Genomic DNA, 23871 nt, shown 5'->3' with positions numbered 1-23871 from the left:
GGGTCGTCTTGCATGAACCACACGTTTGAGATCTCCCCAGAGTGGCTCGATGATATTAAGGTCAGGAGACTGTGATGGCCACTCCAGAACCTTCACCTTTTTCTGCTGTAACCACTGGAGGGTCAACTTGGCCTTGTGCTTAGGGTCATTGTCGTGCTGGAAAGTCCAAGAGCATCCCATGCGCAGCTTTCGTGCAGAAGAATGCAAATTGTCTGCCAGTATTTTCTGATAACATGCTGCATTCATCTTGCCATCAATTTTCACAAGATTCCCGTGCCTTTAGAGCTCACACACCCCCAAAACATCAGTGAGCCACCAACATGCTTCACAGTGGGGATGGTATTCTTTTCACTATAGGCCTTGTTGACCCCTCTCCAAACATGGTTGTGACCATAAAGCTCTATTTTGGTCTCGTCACTCCAAATTACAGTGTGCCAGAAGCTGTGAGGCATGTCAAGGTGTTGTCGGGCATATTGTAACCGGGCTTTTTTGTGGCATTGGTGCAGTAAAAGCTTCTTTCTGGCAACTCGACCATGCAGCTCATTTTTGTTCAAGTATCGTCATATTGTGCTCCTTGAAACAACCACACCATTTTTTTCCAGAGCAGCCTGTATTTCTCCTGAGGTTACCAGTGGGTTTTTCTTTGTATCCCGAACAATTCTTCTGGCAGTTGTGGCTGAAATCTTTCTTGGTCTTCCTGACCTTGGCTTGGTATCAAGAGATCCCTCAATTTTCCACTTCTTAATACATGATTGAACAGTACTGACTGGCATTTTCAAGGCTTTGGATATCTTTTTATATCCTTTTCCATCTTTATGAAGTTCCATTACCTTGTTACGCAGGTCTTTTGACAGTTCTTTTCTGCTCCCCATGGCTCAGTATATAGCCTGCTCAGTGCATCCATGTGAGAGCTAACAAACTCATTGACTGTTTATACACAGACACTAATTGCAATTTAAAAAGCCACAGGTGTGGGAAATTAACCTTTAATTGCCATTTAAACCTGTGTGTGTCACCTTGTGTGTCTGTAACAAGGCCAAACATTCAAGGGTATGTAAACTTTTGATCAGGGCCATTTGGGTGATTTCTGTTATCATTATGATTTAAAAAGGAGCCAAAAAACTATGTGATAATAAATGGTTTATATGATCACTATCCTTAAATAAAAGACAGTTTTTTTGCATGATCAGTCATATTTTCAAAATCAATTGCAAAATTTCACAATTTATGCCAGGGTATGCAAACTTTTGAGCAAACCTGTATATACACACACAGTATGTTGTAGAATTTAAACATTAAGTTGAAAATAAATCCATTAAATCTTATTGTTAACATGTAGTCTTCCTCAGCCTGATAAATTCAGAACAGTAGTCCGGCGGGTTCGTGAAGTTCCGCCGGAGAAGGACATGTTTCACGCTGCCATGTGTGGGGACCGTGAATGGTTGATTTTGAGTCTGAAGAGAGCACGGGAACCACTTCAGACTGACAAACAGGTGTGTGCAGTCGTTCACACTTAAATTCTTCTTCTTCCTCCTCTTCCACATTTCTGCAATCAATTCAGCTAGTTGCTTAAGGCCTACACGTTGGTGTGTTCATGTTGACTGATCTTAACTGACTGAATGGGAGTTAGCTGTTGGCCTCAAAGCTCCAAGTCACACCTAATGATGACATGGACCAATGGCAGTAAGAGGGTGTTTAGCAGCCGGTACAATGTTTTTCTGAAAATTCGCTCTGGTAAGCTGTTATGAACCACTGAAACAAACCCCAAAACTTTTTTTTTCTTCTAAATTACATCACACCCGTTCGTTCTTCAATTTAGAGGAAGTATGCAGGGGCCCTTGAGTGTGCGGGTGCCTTTAACATAGCCTTAACTGACTTCATTCGAACTTTATTTTGCAAAATAATGTCAGCCTTAGGTGTGCCATCTTTATTTAAAGTAAGGCAGAGGCTATTTGCACTAAGTGCAAATAGCGATAGATACCATTTATACTAAGTGTAAATTGCAACCAAAAACATCTTCTTGGCACTAAGTGCAAATAGTGTTAGATACTATTTGCACCCCTAATTAAATACTAACATAGACAGCCCTTTTCCACTGAATGGCGATGGTTTGTGTGCCGAGCCTGTGAAAGGCTGGTTCACGGCCGGGGCAATCTAGAACCTCTCGCAAATGGGCCGCGCTTTTCCACTGACCTGAGATCTGCTTGAGAACCGAACAGAGACGTAATGGGCCATGTGGCTACGTGGTAGTTTTATGTGACTACCTCACCTGCCCAAAACAAACATGGCACGTTGTAATGTTTGTGTGCAACTTACTACTGTTTTTAGGGACATATGTAAATATACAGAGAAATGCAATCCAACGTTTTTACACTACTTAACAAGATTGCCGGAGACGACATCTATGCTCAAGACTCCAGATAACATTATTACATTACTTTGTATGAACTTTTTAATGCCGCTTAACTTGCTAAGTAGTATAAACTGTCACAGTGGAATTATTATTATTGGGGTTTTGCCATTGCATATAATATTATGTTCACGTCTTGATTAAGAATACTACCAGTTTACCTTATTAGATAGCCGCGATCTCCCTAAATAAGTGGGTAGTCCCCAACTGAACAAAACAATGCACAAAATAAGATGAGAAGCATGAAAGGAAAGCTAACAAAGTTGGCAAATGTAATAAGATCAGCTACATAGGACCGATTAAATCATCTGATTAAAGTCGATGTGCATAATTTCTTGACGTATCTCCTCATAGACTCTTTTTTTCCCTTTGATCTCTCTTATATTGTATCTCATCTTAAAACCAAATCGCTACAAGAGTGCTTGTTTCGTCCGCGTTTTCTCAACGCTTTTGATGTCTGACATTTTTGTGCTGGGTTTTTATTGTTGTTATAGAGTGACAAAGTACTCCTTGCTGCAGATGGTAGCTTCTGTTGTTGTTGTTTGAGAAAACAATTGGGGCTGGGGCAGAAAAGCTGGTTCCGCACCGGCCCCAAAATCTTGCTGGTCTCAGACGCAGGAACCGATTATGTCAGGGTGTGGAGGGCGGTATAATGTTTCGTCATGAGGAAATGTTTTCCCTGCATTTTCTGCAGTGGAAACGTGCGGACCAGTTCAAGAATTCTCACTGGCCCAGGAACCTGCCCCCGAACCATGTCGGTGGAAAAGGGCTAATAGTGTAGGGGCATCAATGCAGTGTATTTGTGTTCAACGGATACCCTACACCTACCCCTATCCCTAAACCTAACCTTCCCTTACAAAAAAAGATGTTTTGCAGTAAAATCATAGTAACCACTAAATGAAAACATGGTTACTATATTAACACCGTATAACTGTAGTAACACCATGGTTATTTGCATTAAAACTATGGCTTCCGCCAAAAAATGATTACTACAATATTATTATAGTAAAACCATGGTTAATTTTACAACCTTTGCAGTGACCAAATCATTGCAAGGAAATCAACCTTTACATTAATTATTATTATTTATTATATGTATGTTGTATTAAAGGAAATATTCAGAGTGGAAACAGGATGGGAAAAACTGGGGCAAAAGGGGGAAATGAACCCAGGCCGTCCGTACAAGAAATACACATCCACAGCATCTTTACACACTACGCCATTGAAACGACACATGGGGTTGCATCTTTAATTTCAGTGTTTCCACCAGACACCATTTCCACCATTGGAGTGCAAATAGCCACGCTGTGTGGCAGGTGCTATTTGCACCTACTGCTCTTGCTTATTATTTAATGCAGTGACAAATTTTAAAGTGTGACTTAAGTATTGAAATACTTTTTGGAGTCAGTGTAGAGATAATTGTGTGTATGTGCAGGGTCTCACTGTGCTCCATATAGCAGCTCTTCATGGACACCTGGACTGTATGGAGGTGCTTCTGGAGGCTAGAGATTACATGGACGTGAATGCTAGTTGTCCTCATGGACGCAGACCTCTACACATGGTGCTGGCTGATCAGAGTAAACCCAACTCGCACACCTGCCTCAATTACCTGCTTGAACATGGAGCCCAGCCCAATGTGTATGAACCAAATCTATTTTTACCAGTTACAACATGTAATTCAAATGTATTTTTTTAGGCCACCTTGGCACCCCATTAATTTTATTTACCTTTTTGTAAAACACAAATATGAGTACTTATTAAAATTCAGCTGTTTAAGTTACTGTTAAGTTAATGTAAGGATTAATATTACCAAATGAGTAAAAAAAAATGTCCCCTTTTTTCACCCAATTTGGAATTCCCAATGCGTGTTTAAGTCCTCATGGTTGTGTAGTGATTCGCCTCAAGGATGAATCCCAGTTGCCTCTGTGTCTGAGACCGTCAACCCGTGCATCTTATCACGTGGCTTGTTGAGTGCGTTGCTGCAGAGACATAGTGCATGTGGAGGCTTCTTGCCATCCACTATGGCATCACCATGCGCCCCACTGAGAACGAACCACATTATAGCAACCATGAGGAGGTTACCCCATGTGACTCTACCCTCCCTAGCAACCGGGCCGATTTGGTTGCTTAGGAGACCTGGCTGGAGTCACTCAGCACACCCTGGGATTCGAACTAGCGAACTAGCAAACTCCAGGGGTGGTAGCCAGCATCTTTTACCACTAAGCTACCCAGGCCCCCTACCAAATGAGTACAATTAAAGGAATAGTTCATCCAGAAATGAAAATTATCCCATCATTAACTCACCCTCATGCCTCATGATAGGCGTGTGTGAGAAACAGATCAATATTTAAGTCCTTTTTTACAAAATAATTCTCCTCCCTGCCCAGTAGGTGGCAATATGCATGAATAATGTGAATACGAATCGTTAAAAACAAAAGAAGAAGAACTCTTAGGAAAGAAGAGTGCTCAGGGGGGATGTTTAAAAGTGCAGATATATAGTAAAAAAGGACTTTAATATCGATCGGTTTCTCACCCACACCTATCAAATCGCTTCTGAAGACATGGATTAAGCCACTGGAGTCATATGGATTACTTTTATGCTGCCTTTAAGTGCGTTTTGAGCTTCCAAGCTTTTGACCCTGTTGACTTGCTTTGCATGGACCTACAGAGCTGAGATTTTCTTCTAAAAATCTTAATTTGTGTTCTGCAGAAGAAAGAAGGTCATACACATTTGGGATAGCATGAGGGTGAGTAAATGATGGGATAATTTTCATTTTTAGGAGAACTACAGTATTCCTTTAAAGACTGTATACAAAAATGGTTCATTCAGACTCACATTTTCAAATTTTTCTCTCCAGGGATGCCCTGTACAATATCTTTCCTCAGCCACAAGGCCTTTTATGCCCCATATATCATTTAAATGTAAAAATACATTTACACTGTTGAATAACTTGCGCTCAAACTCAAATACAGGACTGCTCTTTCAGCTTCAAAACAGTTGATCTTCTTTTAATTTTTATATTTAGGATTTATTGTTTCTTTCTTTTATTGCTGCCAACATGGAAATTTACAACAAGTAAGAAATTCCAGAAAATGCACATTGCTTATATCCTTTTGTAGCTGTACAAGCCATATTGGCTACTGAAATCATGTAAGTTATGATTGTACGGACCTTTGCTGCTATGTAAATATATAGACCGGACCTCTTGGAAGTCTGTCAAAATGAAGTCATTGCCAAATTAATAAATGTAAATTCGTTGTTCAATGTATCCACAGCACAACAGACAAAGGCTTAACCCCACTGCATTTGGCTGCAACAGAAGGCCTGAGAGATTGTACGGAGACACTAGTAAGAATTGGAGCAGACACAACTGCTCGAGACATAAGAGGTCACACGCCCCTTGACCTTGCTCGTATATGGGGCCACAGGGCGATTGCCAGGTACCAGTGTGTGAAGGTTTTTGATCCTCAAAGCATAGTTATTGAAACCTAGAGATGAGATTTCTTAAAATAATTTATGATATATGGGCACAAGGCAATAGCATGAAGTTTTATATGCAAATGAGTAGTCTGTGATAGAGAAAACATCCATCAGGATACATTAATGTATGCATCAGTGTGTGTGTGTGTGTGTGTGTGTCTATCTATGCAACAGGTTTCTAAGAGATGCCATGTGGCAAAAAGACAAACAGCAGGAAATGGAGAAACGCAAACAGCTACATAATCTCAGGCAGGACCTGGTCATGATGCACACAATGGCAAAAATAAGAGAAAAGGTCTCATCTGAATTTGCTGTATTATAACATATTTTTTAAATCATTAAGTTTAATTCATTGTTAGAAAATACCAGTTGTTGCCTGAATAAGAGGCCCAGAATGGATTTAAACATGTAAAACAGAGCTGAGAGAATTACAGCTATGCTGAAGGCATAATCCAGGCTGATGTCATGAAAAATTACATACCATGGCAACATTTTTGCCAAACGAAATTACGTGCTTCATTACACATTTGGTTGCAGTTTCCCAGTGAAATGTCCAGCGGGGGGCACCACAAGCGAGTGAAATGGTATCGTAATCAGACAAGGTTTTAAAGGTGAATGTTAGATAGAGGTTTTAATGAGTAAAACATACCTCCTTAGCCTTAAACTAACCTAAACCTAACCAATAGTGTTCTAAAAGCAAATGAGGTGAACAAAACAGACATCCTTACCCTAAACCAACACCTAAACCTAACCGATAGTGCTCTAAAACTAAATGAGAAATGAAAAGCACATTTTCTGAAGCAACCACGTCATTTAGTGGCACTTCTATGACACTTTTGTCTCACATGTCAGCATGTGTGTTTGGCTGGGCTCAAACCACAGTCTTCCGAGTCCAGAGTCCAACTGTGAGCAACTGTGCAAGCTAATCACATTGGAATAAGTGTGAAAAATGTAGGGGGGTCTGTAAAACAAGCATTAAAATGCGTTTTTTTTTTTTTTTCAAATGATGCGTTAGAGTACGTGTTTCGATGTCATAACATAGCAGTGTGTTAGTAATAGAGCGTAAAGTGTTCATAAAGTCACAATCAGCCATTGTTTTCATGATTTGCATTAAAGTGAATAAAACGCACAGTTGTTGTAGTGCCTCTAGTGTTCATTTCACCAGGAAACTGCGGCAAAACACAGAATGTGGCACATAATAGTCAGTTCGCAAAAATGTAGTTAGAGTAATGTTCATTCTATAAGACTAGGTTGCATAATCAGATTACCCATGCAGGTTTTCATATTCACAAATGTTTGGCATTGGGAAGTACAGTTCCTGAAATCAGAAGCTGTATTATGTACGACAGTGTACTGTGTCAAGATGTTCCCATAGAGAGTAATTATGCTGTCATGACATAATTTATTAAGTGTAAGTCCTAGAACTTTTAAGCTACACCCATCATATTTAGCACAGACCTTCAGAAAGATCTGACTCGGGTTGCTGTCTTTTCTAACTGATCAACGTTTTTTTCCGTAACGGACAATGTAATCCCCAAAATCCCAGAGACTTAAATTGACGGAATGTTCAAACCAAATGTTCAATCTAGTGACACACTAACAACTAGCTAGAACACCATAGAAATGCTTAGCAACCACCCATAACACCCAAGTAACCACTTATTAATGCATCGTCTGTCTTACTTTCGATCTGCCTGCAATAAGGCCTATAACCTTTAAACTAATAAATTTTAACACTATTTTAAACATGGCTTTGACAAGCTGACATTAAAGTTTGTCTTGACAAATTTTACCTATCTAGTGTTCATATGTTCCACATCTCCTTGGTGATTTCAGATGGCCAGCATCACTGTTAATAAACAAAGGCTTTCAGAATGGGCAAAGAGGAAGGGCTGTACTCTTGAATGGGCTCCCATGAACGTCAAGCAAAGATCCAGACATCTCCACTGTCTGTCACAGACAGGGAAGCCAAAGAATCTCAAAAAATGCCACCCTGGCACCCCAAAAGAAAAGTGGAACATCTCACCCATTCCCTCCAAACCTCCTCCTGGTAGCATTAGTCAATCTCAGGGTGTGCGAATGGGAACTCTTCCTGATGAACTGCCACCTGAACCAGACTTGCGTAATAGTGTGATGCTTGGCTGCTGGAGGGATGGTTGCCCTTACTACACAGCATCATGGGATGGCACTCCACAGCCAGTGCCTGACCTGCCACTGGATATTCTCCTAAGAGGTTTATTCCCATTGGCATTCCCATCACGGCTTGATTCTCCTCATCACTTCAAGAGTTCCAGTGTGCTGGATCTGCCACGTCTAGGCCGCTCCTCAAGACTGAAGTCCTCTCCCTGGACCGAGGTGGCAATGCATCTGGCGGAGGAGTTGCAGCCAGGACACTATTAGAAATTACAGATCTGAGCCCGCTATTGGCTGGATAGATCGAAGTAAGATTTTCAATAAGTGGCTGAAGATTAAAATATAAATAAGGCTGGATTGGTGTTATTGACTTTTACTTCTCTGTACTTTTGACGTTGTGCTAAATAGAGATGCCTCTGGGTATGTTCAGTATGGAATATTGCATACTGTGGAGTATAGTTTACTGCCTACTGCATGCATTTAAAAAAGTATCACCCTAATATGTTGCATTCAGTGATTGGTGTTCAGTGATCATCTCAGAAATAAATTGGTTATTTTGCGTTGTTTTATTTTATTATTTTATTACAGATAGCACTAGGCTGGGTAAAAATATTGATTTTACGATGCATTGCGATCCGCATTTGAAAGATCTTGATATCGATTCATGAATCCCTTTTACTGTATGCAGCAACCCTCTACAATGTCTACCCTCTACAATTACCAAAAATCACTGGCTGGTAAATTTTCAGATTTCACTCACCAGTGATTGAGTAGTGTAGTGGCAAACGTTTCACAGAAAGATTGTTTTACTGCATATTGAGAGTAAAAGTTTCGACTCATTCCGTGTAATGTGTGTCCAAAGATGAGATCCACGCAATCCATTTGGCATTAGTCTCTTTTAATACCCTTTCTGTTCTTTACAGTCAGTTATTGATCAAAAACCACAAAAAAAGAAACATTTAATTCTAATCAAGCATAGCACGAATGCGGTAAAGAAGCCATTCGACTCTATTCCCATTAATATTTGCTTAACCAAAACACTTCGTTGTTCTTAAAGAAACACTACCATTTTAGCACGTTCTGCAAATTAATGTAATGTAAATGCATGTAAACGATAAAAGTAACTATATATATATATATATATATATATATATATATATATATATATATATATATATATATATATGTACACTCACCAAGCACTATGGTCACTATGGTCCTTATAAAGTGCCCAACATGGTCTTCTGCTGTTGTAGGCCATCCACCTCAAGGTTTGACATGTTGTGCATTCTGAGATGATATTCTTCTCACCACAATTGTGCAGATCAGTTATATGAGTTACCGTTATCTGAGTTACCTTTCTGTCATCTCGAACCAGTCTGGCCATTCTCCATTGACCTCTCTCATCAACAAGACATTTCTGTCCGCAGAACTGACGCTCACTGGATGTTTATTGTTTTTGACAACATTCTGAGTAAATTCTAGAGACTGTTGTGTGAGAAAATCCCAGGAGATCAGCAATTACAGAAATCAGGGATGCAAACACATGTATGGTGAAAAAAGAGAGATGTACCCAAAGTCGGGAAAACAAAAAAACGACAGCATAATATAACCATGTGACGAAGGCTTGTGCTATATGCTTAAATAAATAGGAAATTCTATTTAATATAGTCAGATCATAAGAGACAGACAGATGTTAAGTAGTAAATTACGTTTTTTTAAGAACTACAAAATAACTAATAAATTAAAAAAATGTCAAACACTTACTGGTTTTAGATGCTGAAATTTAAAGATTTGCTGATTTTTTCATATGCAAAGGTAAATTAAATATATTTGAGTTTTACACTGATGCACAGACCAAACAAGAAAAAATAAAGACTTTTGAAAACTTGAGGAAACTGAATTCAGCACTTTTTAAGACCTGCAGAATACAGGCCTGTTTTGGAACCAAAATGTCAATGGAAAGAAATGTAAGGTGTTAGGAGAGCTACATCCCATATACTGAATAATGTGCTGCTGTAATGTCAGCTACAATGTCAGCAACTTTTTTGAAAAAGTCATTCAGTGGGATTGTTTGCCCTACTAATTTCACCTCAGTTGTGGTATCAAGCTTTAGCTATGACCACTTCCAACTGCATGTGCAACCTGCATCCAACTGTTGCACAAGAAGTGCATCACTTTCTTCAAGTTCTCTCATTCTGAAAATAAATGCAGTGTTGAAATCGTATAGCATAACAGCATGATGACTAAGTTAACTTATCTAACGTTAAAAGATTTCATTGTAACGCTACATGTCCACTTGCTCAATGAGCATTGTTTTGCCGACTGTGCCTCCAGACTATTGTGGAATTTTTAGAACTGCTAACGTTAGATCACGAGAGCTAGCATAGCTCATCCAAAGATGTTGGTGTGAAAATAGATAGTAGCTATGTTAGTAGAAAGTTAAATCATCTTCAACTTTTCTCGCCGTACGGCTAACTAAATGAATGGGATTTGCTGAGTTTATTTTACAAGTGGAAATTAATCTAGCGTAAGAGAAGCTGCTCTGACATGGAGTAAAATTAATGTTAGATAAAAATACATAATATACATAACCTACAGAGCTAATGATGTTAAAAGTCAAAACCATACAATAGTCAGCCAACAGAAAAAAGCTAATATCTATACCTCAGGTGATGTCGCCACTCTCCGCTCAAAATGATGGACCAAACAGTGCAGGGAGAGAGCGATGTGTTCAAAGGCAAACTTCCTAGCATTTGCTGCCGTGTCAGGTCCAGTAAAACTGGAGTAAACAACCACGTGATGTAATGTTTTGACAGTTGAGTAGAATTTTTCAGAATGAGTTCACTCATATGAGCGTGACAGAAATACACCGTAGGAATCGTTAAAGAGACTCGACATTCTTCTCACCAAAATTGTACTGAGTGTTTATCTGAGTTACTGTATACTTTGTCAGTTTGAAACAGTCTAGCCATTCTCTGTTGACCTCTCTCATCAACAAGTCATTTCCGTCCACAGAATTGCCGCTTACTGGATGTTTTTTTGTTTTTGGCACCATTCGGAGTAAATTCTAGAGACTGTTGTGTGTGAAAATCCCAGGAGATCAGCAGTTACAGAAATACTCAAACCAGCCCAGCTGGACCAACAAGTCCGATCCATGGAGGCCCCACCTCGCAACTTACAGGACTTAAAGGATCTGCTGCTAACGTCTTGGTGCCAGATACCACAGGACACCTTCAGAGGTCTTGTGGAGTCCATGCCTCAATGGGTCAGAGCTGTTTTGGTGGCACGAGGGGGACCTACACAATATTAGGCAGGTGGTTTTAATGCTGTGGCTGATCGGTGTGTGTATCAGAATCAGAATGAGCTTTATTGCCAAGCATGCTTACACATACAAGGAATTTGTCTTGGTGACAGGAGCTTCCAGTGTACAACAATACAAAAACAGCAGCAAGACATAGATAATAATAAAAAATAAAAAATAATTATACACATACGTACAGACACACACATACATACATACACACATACACATGGGTAGTGCACATATATATACATATATATATACACACACACACACACTGGCAGCCAAAAGTTTGGAATAATGTACAGATTTTACTCTTTCGGAAGGAAATTGGTACTTTAACCAAAGTGGCATTCAACTGATCCAAAATATAGTCAGGACATTACTGATGTGAAAAACAGCACCATCACTAGTCAATTTTGATCAAATCTAGACAGGCCCCATTTCCAGCAGCCATCACTCCAACACCTTATCCTTGAGTAATCATGCTAAATTGCTAATTTGGTACTAGAAAATCTGTTGCCATTATATAAAACACAGCTGAAAGCTATTTTGTTCATTAAATGAAGCTTAACATTGTCTTTGTTTTTATTTTTGAGTTGCCACAGTATGCAACAGACTGGCATGTCTTAAGGTCAATATTAGGTCAAAAATGGCGAAAAAGAAACAGCTTTCTCTAGTAACTCGTCAGTCAATCATTGTTTTGAGGAATGAAGGCTATACAATGCTTGAAATTGCCAAAAAAAAACTGAAGATTTCATACAAAGGTGTACACTACAGTCTTCAAAGACAAAGGAAAACTGGCTCTAACAAGGACAGAAAGAGATGTGGAAGGCCCAGATGTGCAACTAAACAAAACTGTTCAACACCAGTTTCATGTACAACAGTAAAGAGAAGACTCAGGGGTGCAGGCCTTATGGGAAGAATTGCAACGAAAAAGCCACTTTTGAAACAGAAAAATAAAAATAAAAGGTTAGAGTGGGCAAAGAAACACATTGGATTGTCCAACATTGGACAACAGATAATTGGAAAAGAGTGTTATGGATCTTAACCCCATTGAGCTTTTGTGGGATCACCTAGACTGTAAGGTGCATGAGAAGTGCCCGACAAGACAGTCACATCTATGGCAAGTGCTACAGGAAGTGTGGGGTGAAATGTCACCTGAGTATCTAGACAAACTGACAGCTGGAATGCCAAGGATCTGCAAAGCTGTCATTGCTGCACGTGGAGGAGTTTTTGATGAAAAATCTCTGAAGTAGTTTAAGACGTTCTGAACATTTTTTTCAAATTGTAATAGTAATTTTTCACGTTATTAATGTCCTGACTATACATTGTGATCAGTTGAATGCCACTTTGGTGAATAAAAGTACCAATTTCTTTCCATAAGAGCAAAATCTGTACATTATTCCAAACTTTTGGCTGCCAGTGTATACTTTTACAGCATTTGTTAATGTTAATTTCAGTGATTACAAATTAACCAAAGATATAACTTGATACTGCCACATGTGAGTCTGTTGAGTAAAAGTACATGGGTGAATGAATCTTCTAAAAAACATGTATGGATCATATAAATTAGCATATATTAAAGCACATTAAAGCATATTACTCGGCATGCAAATAATATCACAATGCAAAAAAGTTCATGCTCCTAAAAATAGGCTTCATTTCTTTAAGCAAAATACTATTATTATTACTATGACTATAATTATATCTTTTGAATTTGGGTAGGAATTTGACCGGGGACATGTTTTTGACAGGTTTTGTGAGCTTCACCCAAGCAGTGGCACACTTGGCCAAAATCCAAACATACTGGAGTAGCAAACAACTGCAAGATGCCACTTAGAACACACCCAAGCCAATGTAGTTCATCGAAGAGGTGTGAAAAAAAAGAAAGAAAAAAAAAGATTTTTTCTATACACAAAAGTTTGGGATCACTTGCCTAAAATGTTTCTCATGATCTTAAAAATCTTTTGATCTGAAGACGTATGCTTAAATGTTTGGAATTAGTTTTGTAGACAAAAATATAATTGTGCCAACATATTAATTTATTACAAATTTGTTTTTAAAAATAAATAGTTTTTGAAATGGTTGACTTGGACCGAATAATAAAGAAAAGCAGCCACTAAGTGCCCAGCATATAGATGAGAACTACTTCAATACTGTTTAAAAAGCATCCCAGGGTGATACCTCAAGAAGTTGGTTGAGAAAATGTCAAGAGTACATGTCTGCAAAATCTAGGCACAGTGTGGCCACTTTGAAAATGCTAAAATATAACACAGTTTTGATTTATTTTGGATTTTTTTAGTCACAACTTAATTCCCATATTTCCATTTCTATTATTCCATAGTTGTGATGACTTTACTATTATTCTAAAATTTGAAATAAAATATATATATATATAGGTGTGGAAGTCAAACTTGAAATCTGAATGAATGCGTTTTGGGGGCAGGAGGTGTTAGGGTCAAAACCACAGTGACCCAGGTCACCAGGCAGAAAACAGCTTTGCTGTCGTCATTGGACATCCCAGAGGATGCTTGGCTTCAGTTTTGACACATACGAAAAAAGATGCCCTTGTACACTGACCTAGAACCAGTTTCTTTTATGTTGACTTTAACCACTATGAAGCAAGCTACAAAACAGTCTGATAACACCAGCAAATGGCAACTTCCACCAGCACTCCGTCTCGTACCCTCTAAGTGATCCATTCCCCTGTTGCTGAGAGCTTCCTGAAGGGAAGGTGATATGTTACGTGCTGACCTTTCATCAACCTCACACTCCAAGCACAAGCTCATGTCTAGCAAATAAAAAGGAGTAAAAATGTGTCCGTACAGAGCAAGAGCCAGTACAGACAGTTTTCACATCATGGCAGCCCCTCCACATCATTTATTGACATTTTATTACAAATTATTCACATTTACTTTTTGAAATACTTTTTTTCCTAAAGAAAAAAATAAAATAAAATTAGCTCAAACACAAAAACCCTACTTTGAGGCCTATTAAGATTTTTTTCAATTGTGACATTGTTTTTATGAAAATTAAGGACAATTCCATCCTCAATAGAGCTGTTCAGCTGTGATGGCAATTTGTAGGCGAACCCGGAAGGCTAATTCGCCATGTGTTCCCTCAGGATTTTCCTATGGGTTTTTATGATGGCAGTTTTGAATTTGTGAGCAAATAATGTCTGTGGTAAACGTCACTTGAAAATAAGTGGACGTTTTGCTCTACAACATAAAGTACACACAGTCATATGTCAAGCATACATTTTTAAGCCATACTGAAGCAACATCCTTAAAAAAAAAAACACAAAAAAAACCCGGCAGCTTCAAAATCTAAGTTTGATGTATGAAAGTGTGTCATTTATGTTGTAGGACAAAACGTCCAAGTACCTTAAGGTAATGTTTAACACAGGCCTTATTTTACTCATAATCCAAAACTTCCATTATAAAAACCCACTGGAAAATCCAGAGGGATCCCATGGTGAATTAGCCTTCTGTGTTTGTGGACTACAAGCTGATGTCCATTTTAATTACCATAATGCAAAACATTTCTCATTACTGTAATATCCTACAGTAAAAATTACATACTTTGTAAAGTAGACTTCATGGTCATATTTATTGTGCTGCCTTTATGCGTATTTCAATTTTTTTGCACAATTTTAACTATAATACTGTACACATTCATGTATTACAGTAATGGAAATTTTATGAGAATCACCATTTAGAATGAAAAATAGGAAAAAATGTGAAGTAAAATTTCATGATGCATTGCAGGAATTGAAGGTAAAAAAAAGTTCTTAAATGTCATGAAAATAATGTCACTAACTTTTGTGAGATTCACCCACTTATAGCTGATTCTTATGTGTACATGACTGTTCACCTTTCTAAAAACTCATACAACTGAATTTTATTATATTGTTTAGCACACAAAATTGAGCATGGCCAACACTATGGTGCTCATTATTTTATTCAAAGCAATATTTTACCCACCAATCTATTTTTTTAATTTTTTTGTACTTGTCAAACCACCAGTTGATATAAAATGGATTTATAAAAGAGAATGGACATAAACCACAAATTTTCAGCAAATACTTTACATAGTTAATTCAAAAAATTACTTGGTCTGCTCTCAAAGCAAATATGTTTAGTGTATTATGTACCTAAATTGGAGAAAAAAAAAAAAAAGAGGTGCATTGGATTTGGGGTAAAATATTGCTTTTAAAAAAAACTGGAGGAAAAAAAATCCAGACACCTTTATTCATTGATGGACAGACACAAACATTGGCTTCTGAAGTGACACAATTAGAAGAAAATCATCAGGAGCCTCGATTGACAGTACTGCTATCTCATCTCTAGCAGTCAAAGCCCCCTTCCACCATCATCCACATACAGACACCATCAAAACCATGAAGCCTTTAAAAAATGTAAGATTTGTGAAGTCCGTTCATGACTTGGGACGCCTAAAAAGAATTAGCTGGCGACTCTCTTATGAATTAACAGACAGACTGTTCATTCCAGGAGTTTGTATGTGCGTTTGTTCAGATGTGGTCCTCTCCCTCAGATACACATTCGATCTCTTCATCATTCCAAATGAAACCTTCCCACAAAAAAAGATGCTGTCCATTTTAAAGGGATGGTGGTCTGAGCATCCCCATGCCAGCACTCCATCAATTCTGTGTTCAACTTTAACTGCTTCTTCAGTACATCTTTTGTCGGCTTGGCAAAACAGCCTCTTTCAAGAAAGAGAAAACGAGCAGGATGCCAGAGCGCTTGCCCCGCTTGCCTTTAGTGAAGTAGTTTGACACCACGTCATCTGAGAAAAAGCAGAAAAACAGGAAATAATGGAGAAGAATTATGAGTTACTATATATAGTGGCTAAAGGTGAAGTGTGTGATTTCTGCTTCACTAGTGGCATTAAACTATGCCGCTGGGGGAGGTATTTAAATATGAGGATGCACAAGTCTACATGCAAAACATGAATGTGACATTAAAATCTGTTATCAGTAACTACAAGCCTTAATCTATGAGTAGAATTGACACAAAATCAGAAAAAGCTGTTTTAACCACTCCATGATCATTTAAAGTAATATATATGCAGTAGATAATGTGTAATTTGTCATGTTTACATTCTGCATTCATGGCGCTAATTGCACTAACACACTACATGCGGCAATAATATGCACCAGTTACCCTCTGTTATTGTATTTTATGATGAAGAATGGTGATTAGAGGCATATCTCACTTTGGGCAGAAGTGTGAATGGATATCAGCTGCAGAATTAAGTAGTAAAGGTCGACCAATAGTACATTTTGCAGATACCGATAACCAAGGTGGTGGAAAAAGTCCGATAACCGATTAATCGGCTGATAGTTTTTAAAATTGATTTATAGAATTTATAGAATGTTAAAAAAATTTGAAGTCTTTCCTAACTATGATGGGCACATACATTTAAGGCTACAAGAGTAAAAAATAAAAAAAATACCAGCAAATTATTGTGCAACCAAAATCCCAATAATAACCAGAAAAAAATAAAGATTTGGTGCATAACACAAGGAAATCCTCTATATTTAAGTATTCACCAAATTAAGCTTTTTATAGCCTACCTTAGGTTTTTGCCGATAACCAATAATTCCAAAAGCCAACTACAGTATCGGTAAAACCAATATATCGGTCTACCTCTATAAAGTAGCATATCTAACAACAACATGAATGGGCACTTAACCCTGTAAAGCCTAAAAGAATGGTCAGAAAATAAAAAAATAAAAAAATATTTATGTTTTTACATTAAACTGTTTTTAGTACCATTAGACAAACTATAAAAAGAAATCGTAATTTAAAAAAAAAAAAAAAACAATTGCACGTTTTTCTTTTTATGCATCATAAATGATACATTAGGCTTTGAAGATCATTATCCTCCTGAGGCCTAGCTATTCATTTTTGTGTAGGACATTTGTTATCAGAGGTATTATCAGAGGACTCCCTGGGCTTTTCAGAGATACCAAATTTTTGAGAGTTCGGCCATGACAACGTCCTTTCCTTGGTCTATAGATATGGATTAATATGCATCACAGTTCAATTCAGCACATCAAATAAAATATGAATAAAATGTTCTTTTTTCAATAAACATTTTTTATCACATGTACAGTATTTTATGCACCAAACACTATATTGACATTTAAAAAAAGGGAAACTGTAAAACTTTTTTCACTGAGTCTCAGGAACTTATGGTAAGATGACATCATAATAGCTTGTAATGTAAAATAATAAGATCTTTATAATGACAAAGCAGGCTGCACATGTAAAAATACACAGATATATTAGTTCACACTTTTAATAAAACTTATAAAAAGTATGTCAGAATTTTAAAAGTGCTGTAATTTTATTTATTTATTTTTGTTTTTTTGTGGTGGGTATGAATGGACTGTAATGGTGATTGAGATATACTAAAAAAGCCTATTGTATCATATTTGATACATATGGATTTAAACATGCCTTTTCAATAAAATAATATAAAACATTTTAACCAAGCATAAGTTCCTTATATTCAGCAAATACTCATTTTAAAATATCAGTAACAATATAATCATTACTGTCACTATTACTTTATTAAACTAAGCTGTCATTTATCCCAACATAAGAGTCATGTTTTTCGCGCAAGTAGGTAAGATGTAGGTAAGTTTGGCTTCTTGGCAACTCTGTGTTTCAGTGTATTCAAACTGACTGATCTCAGAACTGAAGAAATTAACTGGAAATGTTTTTGGGCATCACAGTAGGTGAAGCACCAGTTCACACCCACCAATGATGTGGACTAATGGCAGTAAGAAGGCATTTCACAGCCAGCACAAAGTTTTCCTTAAAGTCTGCACTGGCAAGCTGTTTTAAACTACCAAAAACGAACTCAAAAACGCCTTTTTTTGGCCAGATTTTGTTTTAAATTACGTCATAACCGTTCGTTCTTTGATTTCAATAAAAATATATTGACGCCTTTAAAGAGAACTTTTACACTGCTTAAACACCACATTTACAAATAGTTTTCAAGCAAGGATTTGTGCATAGAAAATTGCACACTGTGCAGCACATAAAGTGAATATGTGCCATCAACAAGACTTTTAATTAAAAGCAATGCATTCCTATGGACCTATTCAGACCAGGGACAAAATTTGACACAGAAAGGATTATTTTTATTTTTTTGTCCTGTAGTGTCTTCATTCTGTAAAATGAGCATTTGGGTCATGTGACATGAGCCATAATGGTAACAAAGAAAACAAAGAAATGGGAGCATGTTTCATGTGTATGTACACTATACTTATCTTGCACACTTTTGTTGTTACTAACAGTATGCCTCTATTATGCATACACTGTATATCACCTATATCATGCTACAACGTTAAAGCCTGTGAATGGCCGGAGTGCAACTGGTGTGAACAAGCCTTAAGGCCTCATATAAAACTATATGAAAACAAACTGTGTCACTCACCTCCCTGCTGCACAGTGGAGGGAAGGACATTCTCGCCAGCAGAAAGAGAAACGAAGAAAGAGAACGGAATCACCCACAGGCATAATGTGAAGTATGCTAGAACCTGGGAACATAGAAACATTACTTTTAAATTAAACCTCTAGTATCCGGTCATTTCCAGTGATTGCTCCTTAGCAAACACATAAAAGTCCATAGCTTCTGCAATAGGCCAAGGTGCTGAATGAAGTGTCTTCACACAGCAATGGTGCTCCCAAAAGGTCTGATCTATACATCTAAACCCCTGTGGTTGAGGTCATGTTGTTTCGGGACTTCTAGGCTGTACCTTTACAGTCTAAATGAAATAATGTCCGTAGACTAAGAGCATACCTCAGAGAAAGGATAATACTCCTCTGCAAAATACTGGAAGGCCATATAGTGGTTTAACACAACCAGTACTGGAAAAAGGGAGAGAGTAAGAATAAAGATGAGATAAAGGCATAAGATCATTTAAACATGTATGTCAATAAATAAATGTATCCTTATCTGCTTGGCATCACACACCACATGAGAGGATAAAGTTTGGAGAGCTGAGCATAATGTAGGGAAATGTCTGCAGCAGACCAAAGTAAACCAGGTTAGTGAAGAGACCCACTCCAATCATGAGTGTGGGGAAGCCCTCAAACAGGTAGAGCCCCACCAGCACAGCTGTGGAAAACTGGGAGACGAGGGTACGAGTTAGTGCTCTGGAAACATATGTCTAAAGTGATGTTCACACTGCCAGCCACAAAGCGACTGGAGCAACACAAGCGACAGTGACCGTAGGCGACGTGACAAAGTTGAGGCTGTCAATCGGAGTGAAGTGGACATTGTGTGACCTGATACTGGAGTCAAATGCAGACAAGATGGAGGACAAGTTAATGTTACTGAGTACAATTTCACTTTTCTATATGACCCCGTTTAGACCTGGTATTAAGATGTCTCGGTGATCCAGCAACATGTGGACAGGCAAAACGCATCGCTGTTTACACCTGGTCGTTAAAATGCATCTTCTGCGACCACTTGTGTCTGGATTTGTGTTACGGACCACGTTTATGCGCACTTAAGGAAATTATTTATTTCAGGATTTTTGCAGACAGAGGTGTTCATAACTTCATGTGAACAAGAACGGCATTTTACTTTAAGGGATTAAGAGAAAGCGGTTTAATACACCAGGGTTTCTACAGGAGAACGCAGCTTAAGTGGCCGTGTAAATGCATAAGTGGCATTCTTACAGGTTTTTGAGGACTGCGCATGTGCGTGAACAGACCGGATAACATCATAGTCTTATCCTTCACATTTGCGTATATGCGCTCAAGTACACTGGGGGAATCCTGGAGTTTGACATAAGAGGAAAACCCCACTATTGCAGTGTGATTCCGCTGCAGGTCATGATACAAACACAGTAACAATCCTGGAATATCTGGAAATAAAGCAAAGCAAAAGAGAATAAAATAAAATCTTCCTCGGATGCCATGTTTGTTATTAACACAAGCATCGTGAGGAAATTACGTTGCTGTGGAGAAAGCTACTTACTAACCAAGCCATAAGGGAGTTAAGAGTACGCCGCTTATTCAGTGCATGTAAATGGGAACGCCACTTTCTCGCAATAAGCTGCTTTCTGGTGTCCGTGTAAACTTAATCACTGTGTTACTACATGATATCAAAGTGCAACAAAGTCAGAAAAGACAAAGAAAGCATGGGGAAAAAAACGTCAGAAATATGTAGGTTTATGATGTGTTTATCTCACAATTTGGTTCTATATACGATATGAAGTCCACGATTCAATATAATCTCGATTCGATATAATAACACTTAAATGACAAAATATTAGAGAAAGTTGTTTATTTTCTGAAGAAATGAATTTTTCACAAATAAATCTAAATAAATGCATCAAAATAAAGTTCTTTAATACACAATATAAATGCTCAAATTTTAAATAATAACAGTTTCTCATACACCTTTCTCAATAAGAAAATATCAAACAAATAAGCTTTCAAAAATAGTGGGCTACATTTAGGCTGATCAGGTGCAGAACAAGCAATAGAACAAAACCTATCCTGAAAAAAGTATTTTTTAATAATTTGTTTCTCATCATTATAATGAAAATGTAACTTTGTAAAAATAAACAAATTCTATATTATATTAATATTATATCATGAAGATGTATATATAATAATGATATGAGCTATCGCTGTTTGAAATAATGTGTACAATTTACAAGTATATAATATTAATTTACGTATATACATGCTTTCCCCAGCAGAATGTTAATTTTAAGGAGCAAGAAAACTAAAAAAAAAAAAAAAAAAAAACAGACATGGCACAAATGTGGCAAAATGTTAATGTATATGTAAAATATGTAGACCCAAAACTAAATCTTATCACAGAGGCGATTACTCACCATTATCATATATTTTATAATGCGACTGGTGGCAACGGTGTACTCCTCTATCAACTCCGCCAAGTAATACAGGCCCGCAGCTGTGAAGACAAATAACTTCCTAAGAAACACACATGGAGCTATCATAACATAAGGTTGGTTGGTTGGTTTGTTTGTGATTTAACGCCATATCTTAGATTCAGTGTCTATTTTCATGGCGGGTGAACAAAAGAGGTTTAAATACAATAAAAGGTATAATTATAAAAAACCTACATAAGGGTTTTAAAATCTATTTTCACTAAAAAAGTCTAAAACTCATTATATATAAGGTGAACAAATGCAGTGTCAATGACTCCCAAGCAAAACTGCAAACAAAACAGATGTCAAAACATGTATGTGATTTTCATTAACAGATATAGCAACATTTAAGGTTCCACTGGAAATTAGAGCTAAATTTTCTAACAACTGTCAACCTCTACCCACTTCATTCTTTCTGTCTGTCTGTCTGTCTATCTATCTATCTATCTACAGTTGAAGTCAGAACTTTACATACACCTTAGCCAAATACATTTAAAAGGTTTTTCACAATTCCTGACATTTAATCATAGAAAACATTCCCTGTCTTATGTCAGTTGGGATCACTACTTTATTTTAAGAATGTGAAATGTCAGAATAATAGTACAGAGAATGATTTATTTCAGCTTTTATTTCTTTCATCACATTCCCAGTGGGTCAGAAGTTTACATACACTTTGTTAGTATTTGGAAGCATTGCCTTTAAATTGTTTAACTTGGGTCAAACATTTTGGGTGGCCTTCCACAAGATTCTCACAATAAGCTGCTGGAATTTTGGCCCATTCCTCCCGACAGAACTGGTGTAACTGAGTCAGGTTTGTAGGCCTCCTTGCTCACACATGCTTTTTCAGTTCTGCCCACACATTTTCTATTGGATTGAGGTCAGGGCTTTGTGATGGCCACTCCAATACCTTGACTTTGTTGTCCTTAAGCCATTTTGCCACAACTTTGTAGTTAAGCTTGGGGTCATTGTCTATTTGGAAGACCCATTTGCAACTGAGCTTTAACTTCATGTCTGATGTCTTGAGATGTTGCTTCAACATATCCACATAATTTTCCTTCCTCATGATGCCATCTATTTTGTGAAGTGCACCAATACCTCCTGCAGAAAAGCACCCCCACAACATGATGCTGCCACCCCCATGCTTTACGGTTGGGATGGTGTTCTTCGGCTTGCAAGCCTCACCCTTTTTCCTCCAAACATAACGATGGCCTTTATGGCCAAACAGTCACATTGTTGTTATATCAGACCAGAGAACATTTCTCCAAAAAGTAAGATCTTTGTCCCCATGTGAACTTGCAAACTGTAATCTGGCTTTTTTTGGCGGTTTTGGAGCAGTGGCTTCTTCCTTGCTGAGCAGCCTTTCAGGTTATGTCAATATAGGACTCGTTTTACTGTGGATATAGATACTTGTCTACCTGTTTTCTCCAGCATCTTCACAAGGTCCATTGCTGTTGTTCTGGGATTGATCTGCACTCTTCACACCAAACTACGTTCATCTCCAGGAGACAGAATGCGTCTCTTTCCTGAGCGGTATGATGGCTGCGTGGTCCCATGGTGCACTTGCGTATTGTTTGTACAGATGAACGTGGTTTGTACAGATGAATTTGGAAATTGCTCCCAAGGATGAACCAGACTTGTGGACGTCCACAATATTTTTTTTTCTGAGGTCTTAGCTGATTTCTTTTGATTTTCCCATGATGTCAAGCAAAGAGGCACTGAGTCTGAAGGTAGGCCTTAAAATGCACCCACAGGTACACCTCCAATTCAGTATACCTCCTATCAGAAGCTAATTGCCTAAAGGCTTGACGTCATTTTCTGGAATTTTCCAAGCTGCTTAAAGGAAACTTCTGACCCACTTGAACTGTGATATAGTCAATTAAAAGTGAAACAATCTGTCTGTAAACAATTATTGGAAAAATTACTTGTGTCATGCACTAAGCTGATGTCCTAAACGACCTGCCAAAACTATAGTTTACCAATATTAAATCTGTGGATTGGTTAAAAATGAATTTTAATGACTTCAACCTAAGTGTATGTAAACTTCTGACTTCAACTCTATCTATATATTTATCTTATCAACAGTAGATAGAGATTCTTGAACTCCCACAGATGACTGCTGATTTATATATAAAACAATGCAAGCTTTAAACAAAATCAGATTATTAATTACTTAAAAATCGGGTTATTAATAATGTCAAATGATTTAATCAAAGACAGGATTTTCTCTTTAGCTTAGCCTGCTACAGTATCTCTCTGTATAGCAAGTATTTCCATCCATAATCGGGAATGAAGTGGTATTAATTACAATTATGTGGTTTAAACGTGTGTTTTATAGACCATAAAGCGCAGGGACTGTAGTGTTTATTTGCTCGCACAGCAAAAGCAGTTCAGCTAACAGAAGCAACAGAAAACTCACCGATAGCGAGAGTAATAAAACATATCTGCACCACCAGCGACAACCAGCTGAGTAAATAAATAAACCACATCTCTTTAAAAAGGCTAGTCGAATAAATGCGGAGTAAGAAAACAATAAATAGAGACGTAAGTCTCCGCTGCTAAGCTAACAACTGAAGTGATCAAAGTCTCCTCAGCCG

At 37.7% G+C, this 23871-nt stretch overlaps 2 protein-coding genes across 6 annotated transcripts in view; one reads left to right on the top strand and one right to left on the bottom strand.

Annotated features, from left to right (window-relative positions):
* The window catches only part of ankrd53 (ankyrin repeat domain 53), a 48883-nt gene extending 40300 nt beyond the window's left edge, over positions 1–8583 (top strand). For 3 of the 5 annotated variants that reach the window (XM_051699685.1, XM_051699666.1, XM_051699676.1), the window contains 4 exons: positions 3846–4048; positions 5687–5851; positions 6066–6186; positions 7728–8583. In XM_051699685.1, the coding sequence (XP_051555645.1) occupies positions 3894–4048; positions 5687–5851; positions 6066–6186; positions 7728–8291 (1005 nt within the window). In that variant the 5' untranslated portion in view covers positions 3846–3893 and the 3' untranslated portion in view covers positions 8292–8583. Of the gene's footprint in view, positions 1–1349; positions 1494–3845; positions 4049–5686; positions 5852–6065; positions 6187–7727 lie in introns of all 5 variants that reach the window. The other 2 variants (XM_051699657.1, XM_051699646.1) reach the window with 1 other exon arrangement.
* Positions 8584–14180: 5597 nt separating this feature from the next.
* Positions 14181–23871, bottom strand: LOC127442214 (protein TEX261). The gene is made up of 6 exons (XM_051700080.1): positions 23694–23871; positions 21221–21300; positions 19342–19495; positions 19168–19235; positions 18802–18904; positions 14181–16137 (listed from the first exon to the last, which is right to left on the bottom strand). The coding sequence occupies exons 1-6, from the start codon at positions 23761–23763 to the stop codon at positions 16022–16024; spliced, it is 591 nt and encodes a 196-aa protein (XP_051556040.1). The 5' UTR covers positions 23764–23871; the 3' UTR covers positions 14181–16021.

Source organism: Myxocyprinus asiaticus, chromosome 1 (genome assembly GCF_019703515.2).
Source record: "Myxocyprinus asiaticus isolate MX2 ecotype Aquarium Trade chromosome 1, UBuf_Myxa_2, whole genome shotgun sequence".
NCBI classification, from domain to species: domain Eukaryota; kingdom Metazoa; phylum Chordata; class Actinopteri; order Cypriniformes; family Catostomidae; genus Myxocyprinus; species Myxocyprinus asiaticus.
Note: the sequence above shows the minus strand (reverse complement) of the source record. Positions and strands in the feature narration are given on the sequence as shown.